We start from the raw sequence: 27,291 nt of genomic DNA, 5'->3' as shown, positions 1-27,291 counted from the left end.
CACAGTAAATAACTGTATACAACTTTTAAAAAGAGATTCATTTTTTAAATGAAGAACTACTTCTCCATTTAATGTATTCCTTGGACTTCAGAGCTGAGTCTGGATACGTTATGTTTTATCATTGCCTTTTGACTAGAGGAATAGATGAACAACTAACCTCAGTAGTGGGACTCCTGCTTTTGCAGTGGTGTGGGGGGTGCACAAGTGCACAGATGCGGATGCGAGTTGAGGTTAGAGATCGGTCTCCAGTGTTGCTCTCAGGTGCTCTCCATCTTGGTTCTTTGGAGAAAGAGTGCCTCATTGATCAGGAGCTTGCCAATTAGTGTAGGCTGACTAGCCAGTGAGCTTAGGGATCCTCTGTCTCTGCCACTGCAGGACTGGAATGAGAAATACACACCATCGCACTTAGCTTTTTAACATGGGTTTTGGGGATTAAACGCAGGTCCTCATACTGGCAAGTACTTTATCAACTGAGCCATCTCCCAGGTTCCTGCCTTGCTCATTTTTCATAGCTCTTCAGCTGTTAAGACGTATAGTCACAATATGATTACAGGAATTGGAATCTCGATTCCACATCAGTCAGTCAGCATATTTTGCTGAGGATCGAAAAGTAACTAAGATCACTTTTCCGTAGGAAAGACAACAGAGAAGCCTGAATGTAGTGTAGCCGTGAGCACACAAGGATGGTTGACACTGAGTTTGGGGCAAAGGCCACAAAAGCAGGCCCACATTGTACCATTTTTCTATAATGCTTGACAGAGTATTTTCAGACAGCATGTTCCTTGAGCATTCCCATTTCTATCCATTTCAGCAAACCGGAACAATTCACACAAGTCATGTGATGATGACAAACATAATTTTAAGTAACTACATTTTAATTTAAGTTGAATAATTATTTTACTTCTTATCTGAACTGTGCTGATTTTATAACCCCAAGCTACGATTCAGTAAGAGAACATCAACATCAGAGTCATTCTAGGCATTGTGGTCTCCACAGTGGGAGTCCATAAGTTGGGAAGGTATAGGGAGAGGTGCACCTCTTCTTTTTATCTTTCAAATTGAATTTTGTTTTTTAATTTTCCATAATAATTCATCAAGTGAGACTGTATGGTTGTGCATATAAGAATTTATGAGTAAACTAGTATGTCTGAATTAATATTTTAATTAATTAACTGATTAATTAAATAGATTAATCAATCAATAAATACTTGATGAAATGTACTGTAGCAAAAGTGGAAGACCAGTGGTGTAGTAGAAATGATACTAACCTGCAAATCAAGAAAGCTTGGATACAAACCGCAGTTCAAACACCAGCTTGCTGTACGAATATGGAAGCATGACTCCAGGCCTTGGATTCTACCCCCATGAGAAGAACCTGTTAAATAAGTGTCCCTGAGATACTGTAAAGCTCTAGAGTTCTATAAATACTTTTCCTGCTAAGTATTATCCTGTCATGGTCCAACTGAGAGAACATACTTTTGTTTGTTGAGACAGAGTCTCAGTCTGTAGCCTTTGCATCCCAGAGCGTGCTGTGTAGACCTCAAACCTGGGCTAATCCTCCTGCCTCTGTTTCCCACCTGCTAGAATTACTGCTGTGAGTGTTAGCACACCTGGTGTGAAGACTACAACTGCCAGGATTATAGGCGTGTGCCAGCACACCTGGTGTGAAGGCTACACTTTTATCCGTTCAGTATTTTAATTAGACGCACAGGTCAGTCTATTTCTGGACTCCTAGAAGATTTCCAGAGAGTGGTTTCTGGCCTTTGATTCCATTCCTTCTCCATGGTACCACTGGCCATGTGATAATATTCATAGCAGGAGACTTATTTAAAATCTATCAAATGTAGACCTATTAACAGAGCAGATGACATAATAATAGCCCAGTGCAAAAAGATGAACCTAGATATAGCCACAGACAGATGCGTGGGCACACATTTAATATGATTTATTTGATCAATTAAGATCCAAGAACCCAGGAAATTTCATGATTGAAGTTAGTACATAAAGAATAACCAACGCAATTTTAATAGGTAAAATACCTACACAGCACTATTGTATGTCAGCTTTACTCAGAAACTGAGGGATTAGAGAAAGGTTATTACCAAAATTTAGATACAACTAAAATCATTAAGAAATGAATAAGGAGTTTAAAGTCAACATGCTTTACTGAACTCTTCTAGAATTTGTAGTATAAAACATTAGACTTTGGTTTCATGGATCACAACAAAATAGATTGCTATTCTATTCAAATAATTACACAGATTGTTACATGGTTCTTCAAAACATTGTGTTCCTAATTTGATTTTGTTTTCTAATTTCAATAAATAATTTGGAAGCTGGAGATAGTTGCACACATCTGTAACCTCAGCATTTGGGAGGAAGAAGTAGGAGAGCCACCATGATCCTGGGCCAGCCTGAACTGAACTATCGTAGTCAATCAATCAGTAAATAACTTGACATTGCTAAGTCATCTATTTAGATGGTAATTTGACATCTACTTCACACACTCTGTAAGAAGCAATAACTTAGCTAGTTGTGGTGGCACATGTCTTTATTACAGTACTCAGGAAGCAGAGGCAGGAGGAAACTCTGAGAGTTCAAAACTAGTCTACATAGAAAGTTCCAGGATAGCCATGGATACATAGTGAAGCATTGTCTCAGACTTAAAAACAGAAACAATAACTTGAATAAGCTTTACAAAGCATAAAATGAAGCAATCTTGTATTTTCTATATAATATTGTGTCATATATAACAACGTGGTACTTTTTATAAAATGTTTGCTTAAGGTAAAATATTAAATGGGAGCTGGTGTTATTACCACAAATCTTTAGCATCTAATTTAACTGTTAAAACTCAGCTGCTCTGCAATAAGACACCAAAAGGAGATCAAGGGGATACAAATCGGAAAAGAAGAAGTCAAACTCTCACTGTTTGCTGAAGTAACCCAGACCCAGAAAGACAATTATCACATGTACTCACTCATAGGTGGTTTTTAAACATAAAGCAAAGAAAACCAGCCTACAAACCACAATCCCAGGGAACTTAGACAACAATTAGGACACTCAGGGAGACTTACATAGATCTAATCTACATGGGAAGTGGAAAAAGACAAAATCAGAGTAACTTGGGAACATGGGGACCTTGGGGGAGGGTTGAAGGGGGGAGGGGAGAGGCAGGGAGGGGAGCAAAGAAAAATGTAGAGTTCAATAAAAATCAATAAAAAAACTCAACTGCTCTGATTTACCATGAGAATGGGACAATCTCATTTGTGGTCTGTCCTATGTAATAAGTTCATTATTTAAAATATTTGTCTTACAGGGAAAAAGGAGCAAACAAAAATAGTGGAATGTCATAACTTCTACCAGGATACAACACTGAAAAATGAGTTTGCAAAAATTTGATTGTAGAAACAAAAATGAGAAAAAAACAGTAAAAATAAAAGAATAATGATAAAATTCAACTATCTCAAAATAATAAAGGAAGCAATACTCTTGATCTCATGGTTTATTTTGTATCGTAATGGAGTAAAGAGGTGGAAGCAAATACCACTTTAAACTTAGACCTGTATAAGCACAGGCTGTACTTTGTGACCTGGAGTATAAAATGCAGTCCTTTTCCTGGAACAGTTAGCCAGGAACAAATTTCACCCTGGCTTCCAATTGGTAAGCAATCCACAAGCTGCACTTCAAGGTTCTAACCTTTAGCTTCAGTGCTATTGCATACAAATGAGCTAGCTATCACTCTGGGTAGCAGAGAGTGCCACTTCCATGTGACCACACCAGAGGATCAGTGGCAGTAGTCTAGCCTGCACACGCATCACAGTTTTAATAAACAAGAGACACACATTCATTCATGCACGTGTGCTTAATGTCTACTCAGAAACTGGGCCTCTATGCACCCTGTAAATCTTCGACCCTTATTGTTTTGTACAGTACTATTTACCTTCTTGCGTTACCCATTTTATATTGTGTGTATGTTTGGTCCATGGTTCTGCTTTTGATATAGGAATTCTCTTTGCTTTTCTACATGTTAAAAAAGATTATCTCGTGTGTGTGTGTGTGTGTGTGTGTGTGTGCGTGTGTGTGTGTATGTATGTGCACATATGTGTGCGCACACCTGCATAAGTCTTTGTGCACTGCATGCATGCAGGTGCCCTCAGATGCCAGAAGGCATTGGATTTTCTGAACTGGAGTTACAGATGGTTGTGAGCCATTTTTTGGGAACTGAACCCCAGTCTTCAGCAAGAGCAATAAGTGTCCTTAGTGGTACAGCCCTCTAACCAGCATCTCCAAGGGTTTTTTAAACATTAGGCAGTAGCCAAGGCTTGAATAATTTTACTGAAAAGCTTGATATTTCCCAAGAGATACCACTCACAGGCTTCACTTTCCTTTCAAGAATTCTCTAGACTAGGGCCTATAATATTATTTTATTTTAGAATAGTTCGAGTCTACAGGAAAAAGTTAAGTACAGAGAGTTCCCACACAGTCTCCTGTCGTTGACATCCTTCCTCAGCATAGAAACCAAGGAATTTTCAGTCTTCAGTCTATACATGGGCTCCTGGGAGTATGCACTCGAGTTCGTGAAACTATCCGCATTAAAATATGCTTTAATTAAACTCAGCCACTACATAGGTTAAGGCTAATTTTTTGTTTTGTTAATTTTTATAGTTTCTACTATAAAACCACCTCTCCAGTGAAGTTTTCCGTTATTCAACCTCCTTACACACATTTGCCATGGCGTGCACAGTCAAATAGAACTGGCCCAAGGATTCTTTATCATACTGTATCACTCAACACCAAATGTTCATGTAATCAAAACTTGTTTGATGAGTCCAGGGGTTCCTCAACTGCTGGAATATGCCTGCAGTTAGGTATGGAAAGGTCTCACAGTGAGAACCTAGGGCTCTGCATTAGAATAGCCCAGGATCCCTGTTTGGAGAACTGTACATTTCCCATTATATTCTAAGAGGACTTGAATACAAAATGCATCAAAACCATTTATATGCTTGCCTACAAGGCCTGGGGTTTGTGTCCCAATGCTGCAAGAAGTAAGTAAGTAAGGAAGGAAGGAAGGAAGGAAGAAAGGAAGGAAGACCATTATATAGATTGCCTACATTTCAAACACTACTTTATCCACAAAAGCTATTTGAAAGTACCAACATCTTCCTCTTCTCCCTTGAAATTTTAGAGGGAAAAAAGCCATGAAACCAGTTTTTTCTTAATATCTACCTAGAGTGTCTGTAATCTTTCTAATTCTAATTCATTTCTAAAGGGAAAAGATAATAATATTAGAGACCTAAGAGTCTAGGAAAAGTCCCCTAAGTTATGCCCCCTCACCCCTTGCTTTGTCAACCCTTGGAATATCTTCAGTGCACTTGTGTTCTGTCTAATGTCAGATGTCTTATCTCAGACTTACAGATTCCAGCTTGCTATTAGAAGATTATTCAGCCAAGTTGAGCCCCCAAACAAAGAGAGCCAAGCGGAACCTTCTGTCTGGAGAGGAGACAGAAAACCTGCCAGGCAACTACATGGTGCCTATTTATTCTGGACGGTGAGTGTACTTTCCCTTTGGTGTGCAATTATTATAAGCGAGGAGTCAATAGTAGCTAACAGTTATCGAGGACTCACTATTGGTTTAAAAAGACTCAGGAAGCTTGAAACCCACTGAGAAGGAGGCTCGTTGAAGTCAAGGGATTTCATTTTCAGACATTTTTGTCATACATTGGATACATGACAAAGGAATGATTAGGACATCATGTGTTTATATGGTCAGTTGACATGGGAATAGAGCTTTAGAGGTGAGTGATTAAATACTATTTATAGTCAATATATAGACAGTAAAAAGAAAGATTCAAAACTATAAAGTAGAAAGTGAGCAGGGTAAGTAAAGATTTGAAGGGCAAAGGGAGGAGAGTAAGAAACGGCACCAGAGGAATGAATATGATCAAAATGTATAGAATGTCAATAAGAAAGCCTGTTACTTCACAAAATTAGTATATGATGATAATAATTTTTAAAAGTTATGTATGTTAAAAACCTAAACTGTAAAGTGTTGTGGGACTAAAGAAACCCACTATTCACCAGAGTCTTATGTGACATAGAACACGTTACATGTCTGGGCAACTCTGGGCTGTGCACTATAGCAGAGTTCACACATCACTTATCAGGCCACAGACATTTGATCTCTATTCCATTGTACATTGTCGTCTTTTCTGGAAAAATCATAGCTTTATCTTTTATTGTAAACTGGATGATATTTAAATACAGTTGCCCAGGGGAATTCCTTGGGCTGTTTATTTATCTTCTTTAGTCTTGTTACTATATATCTAAAATAGGAGTGATAGCATCTACCTTGTGGGGTTTTATTTGGATGGAATAAGATATCGTATGTGGAAGGCTCCAGAACCATACTAGGAATCACTGCCCTTGTCATTCTTAGTGTTAAAGGAAGGTGCTTTCTTCTATAATAAAGAGTTAGACTCCGATTTATCAGGCTATTTTTAAAGATTCATTTTTTGGTTTATGTGTTGAATATTTTTCTTGCATGTATATAAGTATACCACCTTCATGCATTGCTCATGGAGGTCAGAAGAGAGCATCGGAGCTCTGGGGACTGGAGCTACAGAAGGCTGTGAGCTGGGAACTCTGGAAGCTGGGAACTGAACCCGGGTCCTCTGCACATGCTCTGTTGAGCCATCTCTCCAGCTCCACACCAGGGCTTTTTAATGGCGATTTCCTAAGGGCAGGGACAGTGCCTGAGCTCAGTAAAAATCAGGCAAGCTTGTGGTTACCACACTGTTTCCACCTTCTGCCCTGTTGTTTCAGCCAAGTGCACATTGGTGGAATTAGAGACACAGAAGAAGAAAGAATCAAAGAAGCTGCTGCTTACATAGCTCAGAGGACTCTTCTTGCCAGCGAGAAAGAACTCACAGCCTCCAAAAAGTCCACGGCCTCTAAGCAGTCCAAAATATCCAAACAGGCCACGTCTACCCTTCAACGAGAGGAAACATTTGAAAAGAAGTCGAGGAGCGTTGCGATTCGAGAAAAAGCAGAAGAGCTGTCTCTGAGGAAAACAGTAAGGCGAGCTAATGTCATGCTGCTCAGAAGAGTGGAAATGTGTTTAAGAAGCTGTGTGTGAGTGTGCGCGTGTGTAGTCCACACTGGGTCCTTTCAAGGGCAGAACCACGTGGGTTACAGGGAAACAAAGCTAACGGAAACGAGGAGAGAAGATGTCAAAATGCGTAGGTCAAATAAAGGCAAACTTTGGAATTTTAAACTTCATGGAAATTCAGATTTGAAAGATATTAAGTAAGTTTCTGAAGCCACTTGAGGGACACATCATAGGGGTGTTGCTAAATCTTAGGGTTTAGAAAACGAAACTCATTTTTAAAACCAGGAAGGAAATGATTTTACCTGACTGTAAAAATAAGGAGCAAAATGTAAAAATTAGGTCTGAGAACGCAGTAAGTTTATATTGCTTGCGTAATGCATAGAGTCACAGGTTCAATCCCCACAACCCATAAAGTAGGGTACAATGGCGATGCCATTCTGTAATCCTTGTACTTGAGATGTAGAATCAGGAAGATCAGAAGTTTAAAGTTATCCTTGGCTATAAAGTATGTTGGAAGCCAGCCTGGGCTACATAAAAATCTACCTCAAGCAAAACAAGAGAACAAACGGAAAGTAACATTTTGGCTTCTACTTGTTATCTTAGCATTAGAAGTAACTTTAATTTGGTAGTATTTTGGAAACATTTGGTTGTTTACTTGCTTGCTCTTTCAGTTAGAAGACACTCAAGCATATCACGGAAAGCTGAATGAAGACCATCTACTACATGCTCCTGAGTTTATCATTAAACCTCGTTCTCACACAGTTTGGGAGAAAGAGAATGTGAAATTGCACTGCTCTGTAGCAGGCTGGCCGGAACCCCGTCTCACATGGTATGTTTTCTTTGTGGAAGCTAATAGAATTGATCACCAAGTTAAGTTTACATCCAGAGAAAACACCTTGAACTAGCAATACGCAGGAGTCAGCAAAGACACCCGTAAGTTTGTACATGTTTTCAAAAGCGTGAAGCTATCGAGACAGTTTTATGAATGGGAAGAACAAATGATCTTGCATAGAGATCATACATTTTAATAACTTTATAATCGTAAAGGCGGGAGTGATGGCTCCATTGGTTGGGTGCTTACTGTGCTGACATGAGGATCCGGGTTTGGGTTCCTGCACCCGTGGAGGAGGCTGGGTGCTAGGGTGGAGACCGGAAGAGCCCCGGAGCTTGCTGATCACCTAGTTAGACAGATCATGACGCTCCGGGTTCACTGAAAGACCTTGTCTTAAAAGTACGGTGGAGAATGATTGAAAAAGACACCTGATGTTGATCTAGCTTTCATATGCACATGCAAATATGTATCTATACATAGAAAACTAAAACTCAGAGAGCTTCATCTCTACCCCTTCTGCCTCAAAATCAAAAACAAAAGCAACAATAATAAAATGCCAAAAATGACTATGAATTACTATGACAAATAGTTTATAATAAACAAAGATGAGAAATGCCACAAAACACTTCTAATATTTCAACAAAAATGGATTTCTAAAAATTTAACTTATAAATTTTGAAATATAAAAGTAAATTAAAAATTAATTGCTATTGCCCCCACACTTCCTTATGACTATAAAGTTGCACCATTCAACCTTTAACGGAATCAGCAATTAATCTCTTTAAAAATCAACAAACAAACAAACAAACAACAAACACTGAGCCAGCAAAATGGTTTGGCATGTAACGGTACTAGCCACTAAGCCTGATGACCGATGTTCAAGCTCCAAGACCCACAGTGATGGAAGGAGAGAACCAACTTTCACAACATGCCTGTACATATATTCATTCATTCATACTCTCTCTCTTGCACATACAAGATAGGAAGAAAACAAGGTAGAGAGAGAGATAAGATAGATACATAGATAATAGATGATAGATAGATAAGATAGATATAAAGATAGATGTAATTAAACATTATAACTGGGTGTGATGTTGCACATACACCTTTAATCCCAACTCTCAGAAAAGAAGCAGGAGGATCCTCATGAGTTTGAGCCAGTATGGTATATATAGTAAGCTCTAAGATTCTCAAAAAGAGGATTGCAAGTTCAAGACCAGCCTGGAGTACATAATGAGACCCTGTTCAAAAACCAAACCAAAACATACACCAACATAACTACAGATAAACAACAAAAAATGTCTAACTACTGGTCTAGAGATGAACTTCTTCGGTAGAGCACCTGCCTTGTGTGTGTGATTCCCGGAATTAGATCTCTCCCCGTCAAGTATCACTTGCCAAAGGAGAAAGAAAATCCAAGCATTCCCATGGAAATCCATGAAGATAAAAGAATGCTTAGTTCTCATAAATACTATTTGATAAGTAAAAAATCCTTCTGTCAGAAATTTAAATATATTAATGTTGAAAATAAAGTCCTTAATCAAATAGAAAAGTTCATTGAATATTTTTGTAGCTCTCTTTTTTTGCTTTTAATTTAAATTTTTTATTATCTGTTTTTGTTTGTTTGTTTGAGATAAAGGCCAGCCTTGAACATGTGACCCTACCGACTCAGACTCCCAGACACAGGACTGCAGGAGTGTACTGCCTTACTCAGCTCTTTTTATTTTTAAACACTAAAGATGACTTTTAAAATTATATAAAGGAATGTCTAGGAGAAAAATATTAATTTCTTAAGCATTGTTTTTTAAAATGCAGCATCTGAAACATGAGCTGGGCCATGTTCTTGATGGTGCTTTTAAACCAGCAGTGGGGTTTCCCAGAGGCACGGCTCAGTTTTGGAGATTAAACTCCTTAGGTGCACTTTGTTGGCCTGGAAAAGGAATAATTAACAAACAAAGAGATTAAAGCTCTCCACACAGAGCATAAGACTACTAAGGTGATGGCTCTTGTCAAGTGAAATTTGAAAAATAGTCGTATTGTCTGTTTTCAGTTTTCCCCACCAACAGAGCTTGGTCACAGTACACTGACCACAAATCTTGTACTTGTGGCTTTGAAATCTTCATTTCTGGGAGCGTTGCCCCTCTCTGTGGTAGCGTCCTGCCCTTTTCCCTTCTGCGTTTGGGGAGGTGACTTCCTTTTTACTCGAAGGAGGGCACTATTTCCCAAGACTCATTCTTTACACCAGTTCTTCCAGGAGAGAAAAGCCAGAAATTGCAGAGAAAGTACCCCTTTCATGCTCAGGGAGAAATACAAGTCAAAACAAAAGAACCGGAGAGCAGCTAAGAAATGGCTCTGTTTCTGAGAGGGCTGGCAAGATGGCTCGGGGGAAGGTGCCTTCTGCTGTCCTGAGACCGAGAGTCGCCCCTGGGGGAGGAAAAATGTTCGGAATCAGTGTGCACATAGCGACAGCAGGCTGTGGTGACAACAGGGACAAACCCAGGTTTGTGGAGCAAGGAGCCTCTACAATTTGGAGTCACATTACAAAAACAAATACAAGGCTAGTAATCTTAAGGTTCTCCCAGAGAAGATCCCTGGAACATGGGCCCGCTTCACTGCCAGGTGAACAGACCTCCGCGAACAGGTTTCATATGGGTTCGTCTCTTCTTGGACATGGTGTCTTTTCTAAGAAGCAGCAGCTGGAATTCTAATTTATGTCACAACATGGACGCAAAGTGAATACTTTTCATTGGCATCTTCTTACTCACAGAGCAGGGAGCTCCTTACCAGATGAGAGTCAGTGCTGTTGGTGATCACGTCGTTGGCCTCTCTGGTATCTGACTGCAGCCTCATGGTACCCACACTGGGTACGAATGGGAGGGAAACATGGGAGGAGGTGGGTTAAGGAAATGCGTTTGTGAGGGCTCGGTGCAGTCATGCTGCCTCACGGATAGCAGCTAAGTCCTCGCTATGCCTTGCTGAGGCATGTATCCCGGAGTCTGATTCCCTCGGAGTCTTTTCCAAAGACAGTTTGGCTCCAAGTTTCCACTGGCCGCTGTTAGGTCATGGAGTCCCTGAAGTCTAACAAAGTGAGCGGGCAGCAGCTGTTCTCCTGGCCAATCTCATGTTACTGCCTACATCTGTTTAAGTGGAACTTGGAGGTTACCCAGAGAACGATGCGCAGCAGCAACACAACACTCAGCAAGGCCAGGTACAGGACAGTTTCGAGGTTCCAGATCAGTCTGGACGTAGAAGGGATCCTGTTGTGTGCCTTCGTTCAGTAGGGAAATTGCTTACAGAGGACACCAACACACTAGGGTGGTGAAGCCCCCATCATGGAGAGGGCCTTGTTAACATGCAGGAAAAGATGCTCCTGTGGTGGGAAGAAAATGGAATTTTAGTGTTGAGTAGGCTATTTTATACAGTAGCCTGCCTAGCATCTATTGGTCTAAAGGGGAAAGCAGAATTTATGTTGTTTCATTTGCATATATCCTGGAAGGCTATGTTCAAATCCAAGGAGAGTAATTAATCCTGATGGAGTGGGATCAAAGGGCATAGGCACTGTGTGCTGAGCAGTCTTATATCCTCGGGCACTTATAGTAGACAGCTATATTTCCAACTTACTTGACTTGAAATGATAAGGCATAGAGAATGAAATAAAACACACGCTTTTGTGGATGGGAGTGTGTCTCAGTTGGTAGAGTGCTCGCCTGTCATGCACTAATCCTTGGTTCTAGCTCCATAGCTGCATAAACTGGGCAAGATGGCGAATGCCTATCACCCTACCACTCAGGAGATAGAAGCAAGAGGATCAGAAGTTCAGAGTCAGCCTCAGTTACATAAGGGGTTCAAGGCCAGGCTGGGGTACATGACACCTGACTCAAAAACCGTTATTTGTAAAAAGGAAAATTGGTTGTGGACTATTTGAGACAGTTAGAGTTGACTGGATTCTTCTCTTTACCATGGAGCCAGCTCTGAAGTCCCGGATGATTGGTTTCACAGTGGGTAGTAGCTATTTCTTTAAGGTGGATTCTCACCAGCGTTCGAGGTCATTTCAATTTGCATGGTATTCTGACAGAGAAAGGATCTCAGAGCCTTCCTGTTTCACTGAATTTGACTCCGCCAAGGAGCTCTCTCTACCACCCTCATCATCTGTGCTAGCTCTGCACTAGGCTGACATGAGTGTGGAAGGGCAGAGTGTGTAAGGACAGAGTGTGTAAGGACAGAGTGTGTAAGGAAAGTGGTATCCCTACAGAGCATTTGAGCAAGCCTTTGGAAACAATCCCAGGGTGTAGACTACTCTCCACAGCTAGCTGATGACTAGCTAGTTTGGAATTCATTTTCCAGAAGCAACAAGCAGTGAAGTGTGGGTGGGCAGGCCAAACCCCCTTCTTTTCCACTCTGACTTAATACTGAAGGCAGCCAGTCTCAAGTGACCCAAAACTTGAGTGCCTCAGGGCGGACATTCCCTGCAGAATAGAACGAACTCTCCCTGAGACTTAGTCCTTTCGTTTCTCTCTCTGACATGGTGAGTTCTGTGGAGGCCCACAGTCAAGTGTTGCACATTTTAAAGCAGGTTCCTCAGCCAGGTGGCCACGTTAGAAGAGCTGGGTGTGTTTAACCAGGAAGGTATGAAGGTGCTAAGTCGAGCAGTGCCTGGGGCAGGAAGAGTGGCGCAACCTTGGGAGCTGCCGAATGCCACTTGAATGCAAACTTTATAGAGATATGAACAGCATTGCTGAACGGAAGCCAACCCAGTGTCACTCAGATTTGGTCAGGCAGCACATGCCACAGTCTTTAGTGACACATTGTCCCTCTTGTGCTGGGGAGAACTATTGAAAACCCTCCAGCACGTGAAAAAACAAACAAGCAAGAGGGAGCTCTCAGCTGAGTTTCCCTTGACCCAAGCCGTTCTAGTCAGAAAGCACACCCATTTCCCCTCAGATGGAGAGTCTGAGAGTCAGGGTTGCTGATAGCTGTCTCTGATCACATTGCCCTGCCAAGAGCTGTGTTGAAACAGCTCCCTGAAGCACTTCCGGGCTCTCAAGAGACAGAAAGGCAGCAGCACTGTGTTCTGTGAGTAGGGAGAAGGTCACACAGCACATCTTCCATCCTGCTGTGACTCTAGGCTAGAACTTCCCTCCTGGTTCCAGACCTGAGGGGAACAGGACTCTGAAAGCCTCAACTCGCTCTCCTCATGTACACTCATTAAATCATCCATAGCATGGGGTATGCATTTTCCAGAACTTGATTTCTTTAGTGAAAAAGTATGAAGGTATAATTTAACTATTTATCACATAACAGTTCTACTCAATCATTTTAATCAACACAGAGCATATGCAATATGCCAACGACTCCCTCATTGGAGTGGGGACAGAAGAAAACGTATATCAGGACTAGCAACTTAGTAGGGGAGATGCAAACTCAACCATAACTTTTAAAACTACATTTATATAGTGTGTGTGTGTGTGTGTGTGTGTGTGTGCACGCGCGCGCACGCGCATATGTATGTATAGCCCATGGCGTGTGTGGGGAAGTCAGAGGACAATTTGGAGTTGGTTCTTCTCCTTCCAACATGTGGGTCCTAGAGATCAAACACTGGTCATCGTTAGTCTTGGCAGCACGTTCATTTACCCACAGAGCTATCTTACTGCCCCCAACAATAATTTTGATAAATGTTATATTTAGCAGAGTAACCATGATTCCAAGAGATGAAAGCAGTTCATAGTTTGGAAAACTTGTAAAGAGGAGTGTTGAAGACTTGGCATCTGACCTGGGTCTTGACAGCTGCGTTGCAGCCTAGCTGGGTGGAAAAAGATAATGCTAACACCAATAGAAATGTGATGGGCTGGGGAAATGTGCCTACCATGCAAGCAAGAGGATTCCCCCAGAACCCACATAAATGCTAGGCAGGCATAGTGATTCTCCTGTAATTTTAGCCTCAGAAGGCAGAGGCAGGGCTCCTCAGAGCAAGGTAGCTATTAGACTAGCCACACTGTTGAGCTCTGAGTTTTGATTGAGAGGTCCTGGTTCAAGGGGAAGGGTAGAAGAGCAGCTGAGAAAAATTGCTGATCTCAACTTCAGGTTTCTATATTCACATACACCAGAACACACATGCATGTGAACACACAGAGACATGCTCATAATATGCACACAGACTCATGAAAAGAAGAAAAATGAACAGTGTGCCTTAGAAATTATATTAGCTCTCCATTTCTTTTTTTATTTTTTTTATTGAGTTACACATTTTTCTCCACTCCTGTCCCTTCCTCCCCTCTCCCCTTCTACCCTGTCCTGTGACCCACATGCTCCCAATTTACTCAGGAGATCTTGTCTTTTCTCCTTCCTATGTAGATCCATGTATGTCTCTTAGGGTCCTCTTTGTTGTCTAGGTTCTCTGGGGTTGTGGACTGTAGGTTGTTTTTTCCTTTGCTTTGTGTCTAAAGGCCACTTATGAGTGAGTACATATTATATTTATCTTTCTGGGTCTTGGTTACCTCAGCCAATATGTTTTTTTAATAGATCCATCCATTTGCACATAAATTTCAAGATGTCATTTTTTTTTAACCACTGTGTAAATGTACCACATTTTCTTTATTTATTCCTTGGCTGAGGAGCATCTAGGTTATTTCCAGGTTCTGGTGATTACAAATAATGCTGTTATGAACATAGTTGAACACATGTCCTTGTGGTATGATTAAGCATCCTTTGGGTATATACCCAAAAGTGGTATTGGTGGGTCTTAAGGTAGATTGTTTCCTAATTTTCTGAGAAATCACCATACTGATTTCCAAAGCAGCTAAACAAGTTTGCACTCTCACCAGCAATGGAGGAGTGTTCCCCATATCCCATATCCTCTCCAGCATAAGCTGTCACCAGTGTTGGCCATTCTGACAGGTGTAAGATAGAATCTCAGAGCCATTTTGATTTGCATTTCTCTGATGGCTAAGGATATTGAGCAGTTCCTTAAGTGTCTTTCAGTCATTTGAGATTCGTCTGTTGAGAGTTCTCTGTTTAGGTCTGTACCCATATTTTATGGGATTATTTATTCTTTTGATGTCAAAAGTTTCTTGAGTTCTTTGTATATTTTGGAGATCAGTCTTCTGTCCGATATGGGGTTGGTGAAGATATTTTCCCATTCTGTAGGCTGCCGTTTTGTCTTGTTGACTGTGTCCTTTGCCTTACAGAAGCTTTTCAGTTTCAAGAGGTCCCATTTATTAATTGTTTCTCTCAGTGTCTGTGCTGCTGGGGTTATATTTAGGAAGTGGTCTCCTGTGCCAATACATTCAAATGTACTTCCCACTTTCCCTTCTTTGAGCTCTCCATTTCTATATCAAAATACTAAGGCTACCTATGAAAGGCAGACTTAGCTAACAGTTTGAAAGCCCAAACAGCATGGTGCCAACTCTTATGGGGGTTCCCTTGGCAGACAGAATCGTGGCGAGCAAGCCTGCGGGGTGGTAGATCACACAGATCAGAGAGAGCTTGCTCTTTTATGGTAACTCATTATTTTGGAATTAACAAAACACCATAAGGCCCCCAATGATCCAAGACCCTCCTCACTACCACATAATGCTACACCATTGAGCCCCAACCTTCCAAAACATGGACCTTAGGAGGACAAAGTTAGGGTAAAAGAGTTAACTAAAACCAATATTTTCCTCTTCCTTTATACCACTTCCCTCTTCCCACCCTTCCTTATATCCATTTCAAACAGTCTAAAAGAAATGGAATGCAGCTGTAGAGAACAACCGAGAAATGGCAATGCCACGTAAGGAGCCAGGCAGACCTGGTTCAAATCCCAGCTCAACTATAGCCTGCCTTATGGCAGGGTGAGTTCCTTGATCTCTCCACGCCTCAGTTTCTCCACTGAGAAGTGAGGTTCAATAGTGACATTTTGTTTGGTTGTTGTGAGGACTAGATGTACTGATGCTCTGTACATGGACCAGAGAGCTCTCCGCCACCTGTGCTTCTTAGCTACATTAGTTTGACCTGCTCACATGAAGTAGGTTATCAAAAGGAAAGCAAGTGACCCCTTGCTGCTTCTCTCCTCCTCTTCTTTTTAAGCAATAAATAAATAGATAAAATTTTAAAAAGCTTTAAGTGGCTAAGCCTCATGTGGCACCATAGCACTGGCTATTGAGAACTTAAGAAGACCAGTCCCACATAGGGAATGGAAATTAGTGTCTCACAGAGAAGCCCTTCAACAAGTGCTACCGTCCGAGGTAAACGAGCTGAAAACAGGAATGGAACAGCTGGAACTTTCCTTTCATGGTTTGAAGTTATTCTGAGTCAAAAGCCCTGCCTACTTACGACAGAAACCAAGTCACTTGAGTGTGATGACCCTCGTTACAATGGCGCTGTTCATGAGAGAGCGCTAGTAGGAGGGATATTGTGCTTTCCTCCCACAGAGAGGGCCAGTAACACAAGCGCTAACACAAAGCTTCGTTCTGCCGTGCTAGTGAGAGCCAACAATTTTGGTTGTTGTTGAAGTATAATGTCCATACAAAGAAATGTATGTTACAAATAAAGGAAGAGTTTGGGTTAGTGTTTGTTGGATTGTGCACCATGTAACCAGCACTCAAATGGAACCCAAGCAATATTCAGCAGCGAAGACACATCCTTCATGCCCTGTGCCCACCTCAGGAAATCACTGTCCTGATTCCAGCAGCATCAATGAGTCATTCTGTTTTCTATTTTACATAAACCTGTCGCTTCCCTATTTACTGTTTCATAACTGTAGTTTTTATTATCGTTATGTACATGAGATGCATACAGATTGTGAGTGGTTCATTTTTCATGTAAATTTTAAGGAAGAGGAGAAAGCACTTTGAGAAGATTGTAGTGCTGGGGAATTTAGTTAACCTCAGGTAATTTGCATTTTTTCAATAGATGGAATTGTTGAACTTCACTTAACAGGTTTATCTACAAGAAGAGTGATACAGTGATCTTGTGGTGTGTGTGTGTGTGTGTGTGTGTGTGTGTGTGTTTGTGTGTGAGAGAGATCATGCTGTTAATTATTTTTTAATCTATTAATCTTGTTTCCATTATATTTCAGGTATAAAAACCAGGTGCCTATAAATGTCCATGCAAACCCAGGAAAGTATATCATTGAAAGTCGGTATGGAATGCATACTCTTGAGATCAACAAGTAAGGGAACATCAGTGTTTATGTGTGCTACCCAGCAGTCACTCAGGGTCACACACAGACAAAGTCTACCTTCTTCCTGGTCCCAGTGCAGGCTTATCTCACAATGCTTATTCATGTATGTTTTTCCTGATGCAAACTTGGAAGGTGGCATGCATGACAAAGTCTGCCATGCCCACAGTACCTCCTAACATGATCTCACATTTGAATTTCCTAAAAGATGATAAAATGAGCATGTATTGATTTATCCTTCTCTATATATGAGCATGTCCTATAGTAATTAAGAAGATAATTGCTTAAATAGGCATTTCTATGACCGTATCCTAACAGAATTCCAAACTCACAGTACTGTGTTCTTCTGTTTTTAATCAACAAAAGGCATAAAGGCTAGGATGGGTGCCACGAGAGCTGGATAGCCGAGAGAATGTCCTTTCCTTCAGCTCACCAGAAACTATGGGATATTGTGTGCCTCGTTAGTCTGTGTGAGCGAATCAAGGACAGACATTGGGTTAAGCAAAATTTGAAATGGAAGCTCTATCAAAGCTTCCAAGTCATAAAAAATATATACTGTTTCCCAAGATGGTTTGAAATGCAAACCTGATTATGCAGATGAGAGAGTAAACAAATGCCCATCTTTTCGGTTCCCACAAGGCCCATGTGCTGAGCTGTAAAGGGGACGGGCGCTGGCCATCCTCACGAGGTCTACTGCCTTCTCCCTATAGAAGATACTGGATTTCAAACAGTACCTGGGTGTCTCTGGCATCCACCAAGCCCTGAGCTGAAGCAGGGTCACTTCTGCTGAAGCAGCAGAGCTTTGTGGTTGCTTTTAAAATTAAATAGCTCTGAGAAATGTGATTGTATTTACCTTCCTGGAGTTTACTGTCTTCCTTTCCCGCAAGACACAAGTGTATCTCAAATGAAACTAAACTAAATCCTAAGAAACGAGGAAGAAGACAGAAACTAGTGTGATTAGACACACAACAGCCTGATTTGAAATCTCAGCCTGACCTCTGTGAGAGTGTTCTTTCCTTGTTCCACCTTTGGAAGACATCCCAGTTTCTGTACCGAGATAGCAGTTGGGTTCCGCTGTGAGCTGGAACTTCATGTCGAGCCCAAACACCAGGAGAACCACTGTCTGAAGTCGCTTGTGTTTTGAAACTAGAACACGAAATGGCATATAAGACCAGCCTTGCTCAGGTTTCTGCCTCAGGGAGGCTGTGGGAATATCATGAGAAGCTGCTTTTTCTGTTCCCTGCCATCCTGATGCCATCAGACTGAGACCCACCTCCTGGGACAGGGCAGCCTGGAGTATACACACTGGGGACAAAGCCACATGCTCAGTTGGGCATTTTCTCCTTCAATAATGCAAAGCAGTTATTTGCTGCATAACTTATAGCCTTAGTACTTGGTTAGCTTTTCCCTTCCTGCTCTACTGTAGCCTGAAAATTTGTAGATGACTTAGATTATAGAATGTCCCCCAGGAACAGAGACAGATCCTTCAAGTCCCAAAGAGCCTCATGTGAGCCTCTGACTTACAGTCTGTTATGTTAGCATAGAATCTCCTGACAAAGCACCCAGCAGTTACCAGTCTGCACCATGGTAACTCATTTCCCTGCGTTTCTGCAGATGCGACTTTGAAGACACCGCCCAGTACCGGGCCTCCGCGATGAATGTTCAAGGAGAGCTCTCAGCATATGCCTCAGTTGTGGTAAAGAGTAGGTTTGCCCTTGCTTTATTCAAAGTGGATTTCAAACCCCTCCCAGTGCTGAAACATCAGGCAATCGCAAAGTAGCTCACATGTGTTCTCTTTTCTTCTCTAGGATACAAGGGGGAATTGGACGAGACTCGCCTCCACGCTGGGGCTTCCATGCCTCTTAGCTGTAAGTCTAACAGCCCATTCGCTACGTGTCATCTCTAGTAAAGTGCAGCATAGTAATGCTCAGATTCCAATCCATGCTCTGAGTCCTTGAGTCTGGGGAAGCAACATGGTTTTTAAAAGGATGAAATAATTCCCAATACTTACGATATACTTGCCAGGGTGGATATAATACTCAGTGCCCAGCCGTGGTTAGTTTGTTTTTTAATGTTTTTTGGTTACTATTCTGTTTCCAGGTTTAATTGTTTTTTCTTTATATTTTAAAAGTAGCCGTTTATGTTTGTGAAACTGAAAAGGATGGTGCAGCCCACACTTATTCTCTACACATTAAATCACGAATGATGGTTCTGAAAATATTTACTACCAATACTTTCTTCTGACTTGGTCTTCCACTTAACCAGTTGGTTTGCTGTCTGTAGATGACCTATGACCTTGACCTTCTGAATGGTTCCTAACTTCAAAGTTATGATCGCTGGTATCAGTCCTATGGAGGAGACAATGGAAGTAAATGTTCCTTCCCCACCGTATCAGTACTTATGAAATCGTAGCATAGTCCCCAAAGTCCCCACGATGGGCCTGGTTTATCATTTCCCAGTCCTCTGACCGTATCCTGCTCATTCCCATGGCCACATTTCTCATCTTTCTTCTCTTTAAAGCCAGGCTCTGCAAGACCAGCTTACCCTGTTTCTTCCATTGCATAGAGTCTTCTGATTGCACCTGACTTAGCAGTCCTGTTCCTAACATATGAAACACGAACCCCTCTGTAAGCAGCAGGCAAATGATTGTATATAGCTGGATTCCAGTAAAGCCATAAATATGAACATTGAAATTTGGATTTCCTATGACTCTTCACACATGATAAATATTAGATTTTCATCTTTTTCAACTGTCAAAAAATCTAACAATAAAACCCATTCCTAATGATGATGGTGATGATGATGATGATGATGATGGTGATGATGGTGATGATGATGATGACGACGATGGTGATGATGATGATGATGATAATGATGATGATGATAATAATAATAATAATAATAAAAGGAAGCAGACTGAATTTGGCCCACAGGTTTCCCAGACACTACCATTTCCCCCAGATGAAAAGCACGTGTGACACAGGCCTGCAGAAGTGACAGAGGACTGCTTTGTCTCCTGGTTGGGTTGTTATGACTGACTTCCCACTGGATACCAAGGCAGTCTCTGATGGTCCCGCTCAACCCTGCATGTGGAGACATTAGAACCTGTGTGCCTTTCCAGTTGGGTTTGGGACCTTAGGGCTGGTAAAGAACTTCCTTATAACTCTCCTCTATCCCCTCAGGCATCTCTGGAACCACCTGGCCTCTGAAGGCCACAGGATCTGATGTAGCCAGACTTCTCGGGTTTCACAGGAATAGGATCACATAGAAACTAGGTAGACGTGCTCCAAACTAGGTAGACGTTCTATCACATAGAAACTAGGGAGATGTGCTCCAAAGAGAAGCTATGTCCCCATTGACTAGTGGTTATGAGAATGATGTGTGATGTGTTCTATGTACTTCTTACGTAGAACTTGATTTTTTTGCCCACATACTTTGCTCTGTTTTTATTGCAGCTGCTTTCTGCCTATGCTTATTAAAAATGCTGTATACCTTTGAAGAGATACATTACTGGTGTTTGTTTCTGTTGTACCCAGTTGCTGTGACTCCTTACGGTTATGCATCCAAGTTTGACATCCACTTTGATGACAAGTTTGATGTGTCTTTTGGGAGAGAAGGAGAGACAATGAGTCTGGGCTGTCGGGTAGTCATCACTCCTGAGATTAAACCCTTCCAGCCAGAGGTCCAGTGGTACAGAAATGGTGAGTCTTTAAACTGAGTTCTTCCTTTGCTTCCTAAGGAAAGATGCAGGTCTGCATCCCAGGGCTAGCGTAGCCTGTAAGCTGAGGACATTCTCTGGATGTACTAAGTGTTTAACATACCTTTCAAAATAATGACACTCTGTGTGTGCAGTGTGTGTGTACACCATGTATATGTTTATTCCCTGAAACAGGATGGCACTGAGTAGCCCTGACTGTCCTGGAACTCAGTATGTAGAGCAGGCTGGCTTCAGACTCAGAGATCTGCCTGCCTCTGCCTCCCCAGTGTTGGGATTTAAGACACATGCCATTAAGCCCAACTAAAAAATGTTTTTGAAGGTAAGATTTCCTTGTCACCAAGTAATATGTGTAACAAATTATCAAACCTGTAATAATTACTGTGTAAGCTAGGCTGTTTGATAGACCATACTGGCCTTGAACTCACTCCTGAGTGCTGAGATTAGAGGTGTGTGATATCCACCCAGCCAGATATCATTTATAAGAATTGTATAAAACTTTAAAAATATGTATAACCTTATGACCTTATGAAACAATTAAGTCCTAATCCTAATATTATTAATTAATCAGCACAGTAAATTTTCAGAAGCAATTCAGACATTAGTATTTTGTTTTTGTTTTTGTTTTTGTTTTCTGATCAGGGGTTTCTCTGTATAGCCCTGGCTGTCCTAGCGCTTGACCTGCAGACCAGGCTGATCTCAAACTCAGAGGTCCATTTGCATCTGCCTTCTGAGTGCTGGTATCAAAGGTGTACACCACCACTGCCTGGCTAGTAATCTTACATTAGTGTGTGATAGTCTCTTTATAATTTAAAAGTTTATAGTAAATATATTCTGTATACAAAATATGTAAACTAGTACAAAAACAGACACAAAATAGATAAAAATTACCCTGTTGGTTTGTTTTGTTTTTGCTGGGACTGACTTTTGGGGAATGTAAATGATGCTATCACGTACAGCTCTGTAAGGCTACCGGAGCTGGGTTCAATGCTGTGTAGCCACTAATTTGACATTCATATCATCTTATCCTTTTTTAAAATGTAATTTTATGTGTATGGCTGTTTTGCCTGGACATATGTTTGTGCATTGTGTATATGCCCTGACAGAAGAGGCCATTAGGTCTCCCTGAACTGGTGTTACAGATCGTTGTGTACACCTGGTGGTGCTGGAAGTTGAACTCAAGTCCCCAGGCAAAGCAGCTAGTGTTCTTAACCACTGGCCCATTTCTCAAGACCCTCATTTTATCTGTAAACTCACATTTCATATGTGAAGTTCTATGGGATTGCACAACACACACATAACAGAGAGGACAGAAGGTCAAGTGGTAATATAGACAATCACAGGCTTGGGCTAGTGGTGGGTCATGGACAACATGCCCACTAAGCTAAGGGCCTAGTCATCAGATGTACATGTGGACACCTGGAGCAGGTTCCAACATGGTGGTTGGGACCATGACCTGGCCCAGACTGGAATTAGCAGACTGTGGTCCCAGCGGTGGCAGTAGTGAAATGGGAACTGTGGCTGTGGCCGCAGAGAACAGAGCAGATTCTGCAGGGAACAGTATGGAGACCCACAGCAGAAGGTGGCTTCCCCACTTACCACAGAGCTCGCCTCGGTGGGCTGTGTGCAGAGACTAGCCCCCAGCACAGGACAGGTCTGACCGGCACGCAGCGAACTTAGCAGTGCAGCACCACACATCGCAGCGAGCGTGTAGACACTGCAAGTACAGCACATGAGGAGGTTAGTCTTCCCCAGAGTCTGGAACCTCTGGCTCTGAGCCTTAAAATAAAATTTAAAGATAGTAGCGCTCAATAGAAAGAGCATGTTTTTCATATAAGTTTCTGAGTGGACCAGTTATTAACAAAAGGACAGTTGTAGAATTAGTTCATGCTTACAGCTAAAAACTCAGAGATGGAATGCATAAGCAGGAATTTTAGAATGTATATGAATCATGACTTCTAAAAGTTAAAGAACAAATCAGAATAAACATTAAAATACAATTATATAAATTTACATTTAGAAATTAAGTTCAGACAATACAAAATAATTTGTACAGTTAGAAAAAAATTCTTCCTCAACATTCACCAATTCTAGACTATTAAAAATTTATATTTATTTGTTGCACATAATTATGGCACTGAATTTTTCTGTAGTTTGTATGACCCCTGTTATAAGTAACAGAATATTTTAAGCTGAAAAGAGGCTGCCTTAGGGCTCCTATTGCTTTGATGAAGCATTGTGAGGACGAAGGGTTTATTTAGCCTGCACGTCCACATCACAGTTTGACTTAAGCAGTCAGGTCAGGAACTCAAACAGGAGAGGAGCCTGGAAGCAGGAGCTGACGCAGAGGCCATGGAGGGATGCTGCTTACTGGCTTGCTTTCCCTGGCTTGCTCAGTCAGCTTTCTTATAGAACCCGGAACCATCAGCCCAGGGATGGCTCCACCCACAATTGATGGGCCCTCTCCATCACTCACTAGTTAAGAAAATACCCTACAGCTGGATCTTAGCGAGGCATTTTTCTCGGTTGAGGTTCCCGCTGTTCAGATGACGCTAGCCCGTGTCAAGTTGACATAAACCAGCCAGCACGGAGGCAAAACTCAACACTTTGAACTTCTCTGCTCTTTGAACAAAGAGCTTTAAATTTTAATTTTGTCAGATGTTACAAATTATGTGTCTGTCATGGAGCCCCTCATTTCTGTCTAGTATTTTCCCTAATATTTAAACACACCAGAGTGGCTTGAGAGTTCTAAGAGTCAAGTGGCTTTCAGTATGGAAGGAAGGAGAGGGGGAGAGGAGTGGAGAAGAAAGGGAGCCAGAGGAGGTAAAGTCAACGAATTTGCTTGTTTTTTTACATTTCTAGGAGCACCTGTTTCTCCATCAAAATGGGTGAACATGAACTGGAGTGGAGACCGGGCAACACTCACATTCTCCCACCTCAACAAAGAAGACGAAGGCCTCTATACGATCCGTGTGCGAATGGGAGAGTATTATGAGCAATATAGCGCTTATGTCTTTGTCCGAGGTAAGACCTGGCGAAAGGCAGAAGACACAACCACATTTAAAACACTGAGGCCACAGTCAGCGCAAACATGTTTCGGTCAGAAGAGTCATCTAAAACTCCTCCCGCTAAGAGGAATATTACTTCCCAGTGAAACGAGACGTAGTACAAAAGCTCCCCACAGGCGGCAGCGCAAAGGTACCTGGGTAGTGGCGGTCACTAACAGGAGGATGCTGTCTTTAGTGGGACGCAGTGCAGTGAGTGGAGCTTCTCCAGCCTCATCATTTGCAAAGCTGTCTTAGGTATGGAAGCTACGACGGAAGAGGCTACATTATTTGGAGAAGTCCTCTTTAATAAGCACCTCAGATGGCAAATGTATCATTTCATGCCAAACTTCTTTTCATGGCTTTGATTTGATGAGGAAGGAACCAGGCGATGGGACTTAATTCGTCCACAAATTGTCAGTTGTTGGTTTTAAGCTTTCTTTTTCCACTGCTGTCTTGCGTGGGCCAGGTATGCGCGGTGCTGTGTTGCTCTCCGGGGATCCTAGCACTTTCGCCTGTGCTCTATAATAGGCGTGTACAGCCTCAGAGGAGACTCGGAGGAGTCTTAAGAAGACAAAGTGCTTCTGCTCACAGGTTTCAGAGACAGGCGTCTCCTCAGGGCCATGTGGAAAAGAACCAGGGTCAATGGCTCCAGAGGCCAAAGGCCACAGACTTGGGAGAACTTGAACTGTGGCCTTTACTGGAGTCGCCCAGAAAGGGAAAGGTGTAGGCTTGGTGGCTAGATTGACTTTGGAGCACTGAGAGATGTGCAAGTCCTCTCTGTTAAGGGTAGAGGGCAGGTAGGGGTGTGGAGGCTGATCAAGGATGGTGTGGGCCGGGTGAAGGAGATGTGCTTTCAGGATGCTTGGTCTGCAGGTTCTAGCCCTGCTGTGGAGAGAGGTTGCTGTGGCTAAGCTTCAGATGGCCTGGGAAGGAACAGGCTCTCTGTGGTCAGAAGCAGTCTCTCTGTGGTCAGATAGAATAGAGAACATCAAAATACACAGACAATTAAAAATCCAAAGAATACAGATGAGTTACTAATTTTTAGCTCTTGTGCACAAAATAGAAAAGTTAACTCCTAGGCATTTTGATGGAGATGGAACTGCAGGTGCCATCCAGATGCCTCACAATAAGACCAAAACTCCACTCACTCTGTCGTTAGAGCCTTTTATCAATCTAATTGACTTCTTCTGAATCTCATGTCGTTCATGAATTTTAAAGCTTTGTTCTTACTGGGTTCAGGAGATAGCTCAGTTGGTGAACTGCTTGCCAAGTGAGCACGGGCCCTGAGTTCAGATCCTGGAGCCAGGGAATGGCTCCCACCTGTATCCCCAGTGCTGCGAGACTCCTGTAAGAGGATCTGCAGGGCTTGCTGCCCAGCCGCTCTTGCTGATCTGCCAGCTCTGGGTGCAGTTAGAGGCCTTGTCTCTAAAGTAGGGTGGAGATTGATCAAGGGGAGATGCCCAACATCAGCCTCTGGTCTACACACGCACCAGCACACACCAGCCACATGCATTCAATACACACACACACCAGCACACACCTACCACATGCATACAATACACACATCAGCACACACCTGCCATATGTATATAATACACATACATCAGCACATACCTGCCACATGAATACAATACACACACATCAACACACACCTACCACATGCATACAATACACACATCAGCATACACCTGCTACATGTGTATACATTACCCACACATGAGCACATACCTGCCACATGCATACAGCACACACACACACACACACATCAGCATATACCTGCTACATACATACAACACACATACACATCAACACACACCTGCCACATGCATACAACACACATATCACAAAATTTAATTAAAAATCAAAGCATTGCATTGTTCTGACAGGGGCCTGAGAAGGGTCCACAGACAACAACAGCAGTTTAGGACACACGTCTTCTGGGGCCTCAGCTAAGACTTTAATTGGGGTGCCGGCTCAGCTGCTGAGATGAGATAACCACTAAAGATTTTCCTTCCTACGTCTACCAGTCTCTCACTTCCTGGCCTTTTGGCTAAGCCTGTCACTTTAGAGGTCAGATGGCGGTGCTGTTGGCTCTGCTCAGCATGATGTGCAGTAGCCCAGGTTCCGCTATTTCAGGCTCTTGTCCCAGACTAGCATTCCAGCTTAGGAGGGACAAAGGAAAGAAGTGGGGGGCTGGGGGATGGGACTGCTCACATCACTTCTGTTTGGTGAGCAAATATTCTGAATATTCCATCTACAACACTCACCAAAGATGGCCCATGTGCTCCCTGCCAGCACTTAGTGGTCGTAACACCAAACAGAAGCGGAGAGAATGACTACTGGGGACACTCAATACTCTGTACCATATCCATGTTGAACAATGACAAGTGATCATTAAATTCGGTCACCAACCAGCAACTGATAAAAGATGTATGAACATCTGCAACAGCTGGGAAACATGTCAGAGTATCTTCTCCACAGAAGCGTTGTGGGTAAAGTCAGGTATTGCTGAGGGAATGGAAGAGGTGGCCTTCGTAAAGGTTGCTATGGAAACAGGCTCGCTGGGACTCATTCAGAAGTTAGGTTAGCCGAACAATCAGGGTCAGCTTGGCTAGATAATGACTGAATGTGCAGAGGCTTCTCTTCCCTCTGCATGTCTCATCCCTACCGACTGGAGAATGTCTCCAGTTATGCAGACCAGCAACAAAGCAGAAATGAAATCCTTGGTGGCCTTGTCTGGGAACCCTGGCCTGGTCTGGTTCTGCATTTCCCATGCCCCACCTACACTGTGTCTCTGCCAGATTTGGATGAGACATCACATGACTGACTCCAGATGCAGAGCAGGGGCCAACATTTAAATTCCACACACCAGTTTTCATAACCCACAAATTAAGGAAATGGAAAGATATTATAATTTATCAGACGTTAATACAAAAGGATTGAGTAAGATAATTGGAAACGAATTAAAAAAGGAAGATTTCTGCAATTATACTGTAAAGTTGACAACTTTTAGAAAAGTGTATTTTTTATATTACTACTACTACTACTACTGCCCTGTTGCGAGGCTCAGGCCTGGGCTTGTATGTGCGGAGCAAGCACTCTGCCACTTGGTTTTGTCCTTTATTATTTGAAATGATGTATTTTAGGGTTCAGGTATAAACGCACAAAGCTCTGCCACACTAGCTGTGCACATGAATGTCAGTGAATACATTTCCAGAGTTCAGCAGTCGTCACCCATGACTTCCTTCTCTAACATTTCGGTCGCTCCGAGTTTCCCTGAACCACTCTCATGCCCAGTCGTGGCTTTGCAGCCACAATTTATTTCCATGTCTACAAATTTTCTTTCAGGATATCAGTGTTCTTCTGAGTCAGGCTTCCTCCACTCAGCATTTTGAGGTTCCCTTATGTCATCATATCATAATACATAAA

General features: G+C 42.2%; 1 protein-coding gene across 2 annotated transcripts in view; it reads left to right on the top strand.

Moving 5' to 3' along the window:
• The window catches only part of Myom1 (myomesin 1), a 120,239-nt gene that overhangs the window by 13,044 nt on the left and 79,904 nt on the right, over window positions 1-27,291 (top strand). For both annotated transcript variants that reach the window (XM_048435904.3, XM_048435911.3), the window contains exons 3-10: window positions 5,411-5,551; window positions 6,826-7,075; window positions 7,783-7,940; window positions 16,999-17,091; window positions 18,715-18,803; window positions 18,909-18,968; window positions 20,637-20,801; window positions 23,678-23,839. In XM_048435904.3, the coding sequence (XP_048291861.2) occupies window positions 5,411-5,551; window positions 6,826-7,075; window positions 7,783-7,940; window positions 16,999-17,091; window positions 18,715-18,803; window positions 18,909-18,968; window positions 20,637-20,801; window positions 23,678-23,839 (1,118 nt within the window). The remainder of the gene's footprint in view (window positions 1-5,410; window positions 5,552-6,825; window positions 7,076-7,782; window positions 7,941-16,998; window positions 17,092-18,714; window positions 18,804-18,908; window positions 18,969-20,636; window positions 20,802-23,677; window positions 23,840-27,291) is intronic.

The sequence above is a fragment of the Myodes glareolus genome, chromosome 27, assembly GCF_982192425.1.
Source record: "Myodes glareolus chromosome 27, mMyoGla1.1, whole genome shotgun sequence".
NCBI classification, from domain to species: Eukaryota; Metazoa; Chordata; class Mammalia; order Rodentia; family Cricetidae; genus Myodes; species Myodes glareolus.
This window is presented reverse-complemented; position numbering and strand designations above follow the sequence as displayed.